Below are 3818 nucleotides of genomic sequence, written 5' to 3'. Positions count from 1 at the left end.
CTCTTCGCTTCTGCCAATAAAGGTTAGTTTTTCTTTCTCCTTTTCTTAGTGCTTTATTTTGTGCATTTAGAGGAGTTTTTCGTGTTTGTAGTAAGTTTATTGGTAGGTCTAGTGACTATATTCTTTTTGAGGGACTGCTTTGGCCTTTTAAAGACCCTGTTTTTGATCTTTTTTCCATTTTCCTCTGTAGGTCTCGTCGCCTTTCTCCTATTTCTTTTTACTGGAAAAAGATGACTTCTCACGTTTCTGAGTGGGTAGATGATACGGTTCTTGGGGAGAGTCCCTTAGTAGACACAGACTATATCACCGATCTCCGCACCCACCATAGGATTTTTGGCTCTGATGATGATGAGTCCAAGTATGAGTTGATTGCCCCGGGTCCTAAAGACCGGGTTTGTTTTGGGGAGGCTACTGAAGCTGACCCTCCTTTCTTTTTATGTACGATTGTTCGTTTACCTGTCTGGGGGTTCTACCATTTTCTGACTTTGAAATAGCTGTATTGTCTCATTGCCGCGTCGCTCCCACCCAACTTCACCCTAACTCTTAGGATTTCATGAAAATTTACCAACTTGTTAGTTGAGAATTAGATTTTCTGACTTCTTTGAAGATTTTCTTTTATCTTTTGCATATGACCAAGCCCTTCAGTGGGCAAAATAATAAGCAGTAGTGGGTATCTTTCCGGGCCATTCAAAGTCAGAGAGTTTTCTCCATGTTTGATGAGTCCTTTCATGATTTCAAGAATTTTTTCTTCAAAATCCAAGCAGTAGAGGGTCACCATCCCTTTTTCCTTGATGAACATTCCAGCCCCATCTTTCCTCTATATTGGCTAAAGGCTTCTCCTGTAGAAAAGTACGGTCCAGATGATTTGGATGAAGTTAAGGAGGCCATAGTGGGGTTCTTCCAGGAAGCTTGGGGGAGAGCCCCTTACCTGGATACCAAAAAATTTCTTTAGGAGTCTCCGAGTTTCGTGCGGACCCAATTAGGTAGCTGCGTTATTGATTTTGATAACTCCCGACTTGTAATCTTTCAATTTGTTGCTTCCAACTTGTGGTCTTCCGATTTGTAGACTAACTCTTTGTTTTCTCCTTTTTCAGAGATGGTGAAGAAAGGTTCTAGCGCCTCTTACCAAAAAGTCCAAGAGGCCAAGAAGAGGTCTCAAGCCCAGGTTGATGCTGCCAGGGCTGCTGGCGCTCCTCCTCCTCCTCCTCTCCCTCGTGATCTAGGGACTTCTCTTCCGATCTTGGTAACTTCGTCTTCTACTTCTCCTCTTCCTCCTCCTATCCCCTAGCCCGTTCCTCCCCTGAACCTACCCAGAAAAAACGCAACACTTTTGGCTCATCTTCTGGGGATTCCTCCTTTGATGGTCCCAAGTTTGTTTGGAATCACATCTTTTCACATACTCAAATTAGTATGGATCATGCTTCCGTTCAAAACCATCTTAATATTATGGTTCATGGGAGTGTTCAGGCAGCTGGGGTATGCACGAGGCTCCTTGATATTTTGGAAAAAACTCTCCTTAGCTCTTTGGGCTCTACCCAAAAGGTTGAGGAGTTGGAGGGAAGGATCTTCCTTTATCAAGAGGAAGAGAAGAGGCTTAAGGAGGAGGTTGCTGAGCTAAGGGAGGAGAGGACTCAACCCCAGGAGAGGGAGAAGAGGTTGATGGGCCAGTGTGCCATGGCGGAGGGCCTTAAAGAAAAGGCAGAGCAGAATTATGTCAGACTTTTTGGGGAGAATCTTGACCTGAAGAAGGAGCTGGCAAGAGGTCGGGAGGCTTATCAAGATCTGGAGGACTCCATGGCGGAGAGCTCGGAGGAGGCCTAGAGGATCTTCAAGGAACAAGTCGGCATTATCGCTCCTGGCCTGGACCTTTCCCCTCTCGGTCCTGATAAGATAGTCGTGAATGGGGCTATTGTTTCTCCTCCCCGACCTTAGACTGACTCCAATCTGAAGACTCACGGACAGAGGATAATAGAGTCTCCTCCTCGTGAGGAGTAACAAGAAGGAGACCTGCCAAGTTCTTCAGAGGTTCCTGCTCAAGATCCTGAAGAGACTGCTCCGTCCTTCCCTGCTGCTGATCCGACCTCCCTTCCCGCTGGTGATTCCAATCTTTCTTCCACTTAATTGATTTCTGGCTATTTTGGGGCCTGGCCTGTGGGCCCCTTTTTTGAACAATTTTATTATCTTTTTGTGGTGGTTTTATTGTTGACTTTCGTAGCCTTTTATGGCTGTTAATAAAAAATGCGTTTAATTTCTACCCCTTTTTTGGATAAGGGGTTTAAGATTAATTGGTGTGTGCATGCTTTTCTGCAATTTTTTCTTTGTTAGGTATTTTTATGAAAAAAGCCCCCTTGATCTTTTTGTTTTGGAAAAACCTTTTATCTGGGCAGGCTGTGTTTTGTCTAAGTTATTTGGATTTTTCAAAGACTTGAGACAGCTTCTGCCTTTATTTTTTATGGTTTTCCTTTTATCTCTTTTTGCATTCCTCATAAATTCAAATTTTCTTATTTGAATTGTTCATAACTTAGGTTATTTTCGCGATGCATTACAATTCTTTCTTGGTTTTTCCGACTTATTGGTCGTGGTATTTCCGAGTTATCATGATCTGCTTTTATAACCTCTTTACACCGACTTGTACTTCGTCATTTTATCCTGCCGACTACGTAAGTCGGGCATGGGATTTTTACGTTTTGTCAAGCTTAAGTCGGCGCGTTTCGTAGAAAAATGATAATAACTAACGGAATTTTACAAAGAGACATAGAGAAAGATCTTTATTTATTGGTGAAGGTACTTTTTGCTACTAAGGGGTTAAAAATGGTTGTCCCTTAGCCTCCACTTTGATGCCTCGTTAAAACCCCCTTCAGAAAAACCCTTCTTTTTGGGAAAAAGCCATGAAGTCGGGAAAAAGAGTACATCAGGGAGTGGAGTTCGCTTTTAACTATAGTACCTTTTCATATTACAAGCATGCCAGGGCCTAGGTAATTCGTGCCGTTCAAGTCGGTCACCTTGTAGTAGCCTTTTCCTAGGACCTCACTAATTTTGTATGGCCCTTTCCAGTTAGCAGCAAGCTTTCCATCTCCAGACTTGTTGATGCCAATATCATTTCTGATCAAAACCAAGTCGTCTGCTGTGAAGCTTCTTCGAATGACTTTCTTATTGTATCTGTTTGTCATCCTTTGCTTCAGCGCTACTTCTCTTATTTGGGCTTATTCTCGGACTTCGGAAAGTAACTCGAGTTCTTCTTTGTTCCCCTGTACGTTATCGACCTCGTCGTAGAAGTTCACCATTGGAATTTGCTCGTTGATTTCAACTGGTATCATGGCTTCTATGCCATAAGCAAGTCGAAAGAGTGTTTCTCCTGTGGTAGACTGAGGTGTAATCCGATATGCCCATAATACTTGAGGGAGTTCCTCAGTCCATGCTCCCTTTGCCTCTTCTAACCTTTTTATTAAACCTGCCAGTATAACTTTATTTGCTGCCTCGGTTTGCCCATTTGCTTTTGGGTGCTCTACCGAAGTGAAGTGATGCTTGATCTGCATGCTAGCTACCAGGTTTTTAAAGAAGACTCGGTGAACTGAGTGCCATTATCAGTGGTGATGGAATGGGATACCCTATACCTTGTCATAATGTTCTTGTAGAGGAACTTCCGACTTCTCTGGACTATGATGGTAGCTAACGGTACTGTTTCTATCCACTTCGTGAAGTAGTCTACTCCCACTATTAGATATTTTACTTTCCCAGGCGCTTGGGGAAAAGGTCCTAATAGATCCAATCCCCATTTTGCAAAAGGCCATGGAGAAGTTATGCTAATGAGCTCCTCG

The 3818-nt window shown here is 43.1% G+C and overlaps 1 protein-coding gene across 1 annotated transcript; it reads right to left on the bottom strand.

Annotated features, from left to right (window-relative positions):
* Positions 1 to 3203: 3203 nt before the first annotated feature.
* Positions 3204 to 3536, bottom strand: LOC130981283 (uncharacterized). The gene has a single exon (XM_057904884.1). It carries the CDS (start codon positions 3534 to 3536, stop codon positions 3204 to 3206), a length of 333 nt encoding a protein of 110 aa, XP_057760867.1.
* Positions 3537 to 3818: the final 282 nt, after the last annotated feature.

Source organism: Arachis stenosperma, chromosome 5 (assembly GCF_014773155.1).
Source record: "Arachis stenosperma cultivar V10309 chromosome 5, arast.V10309.gnm1.PFL2, whole genome shotgun sequence".
NCBI lineage: Eukaryota > Viridiplantae > Streptophyta > Magnoliopsida > Fabales > Fabaceae > Arachis > Arachis stenosperma.
The sequence above is the reverse complement of the archived record's forward strand: the minus strand, read 5'-3'. Positions and strand labels throughout refer to the sequence as shown.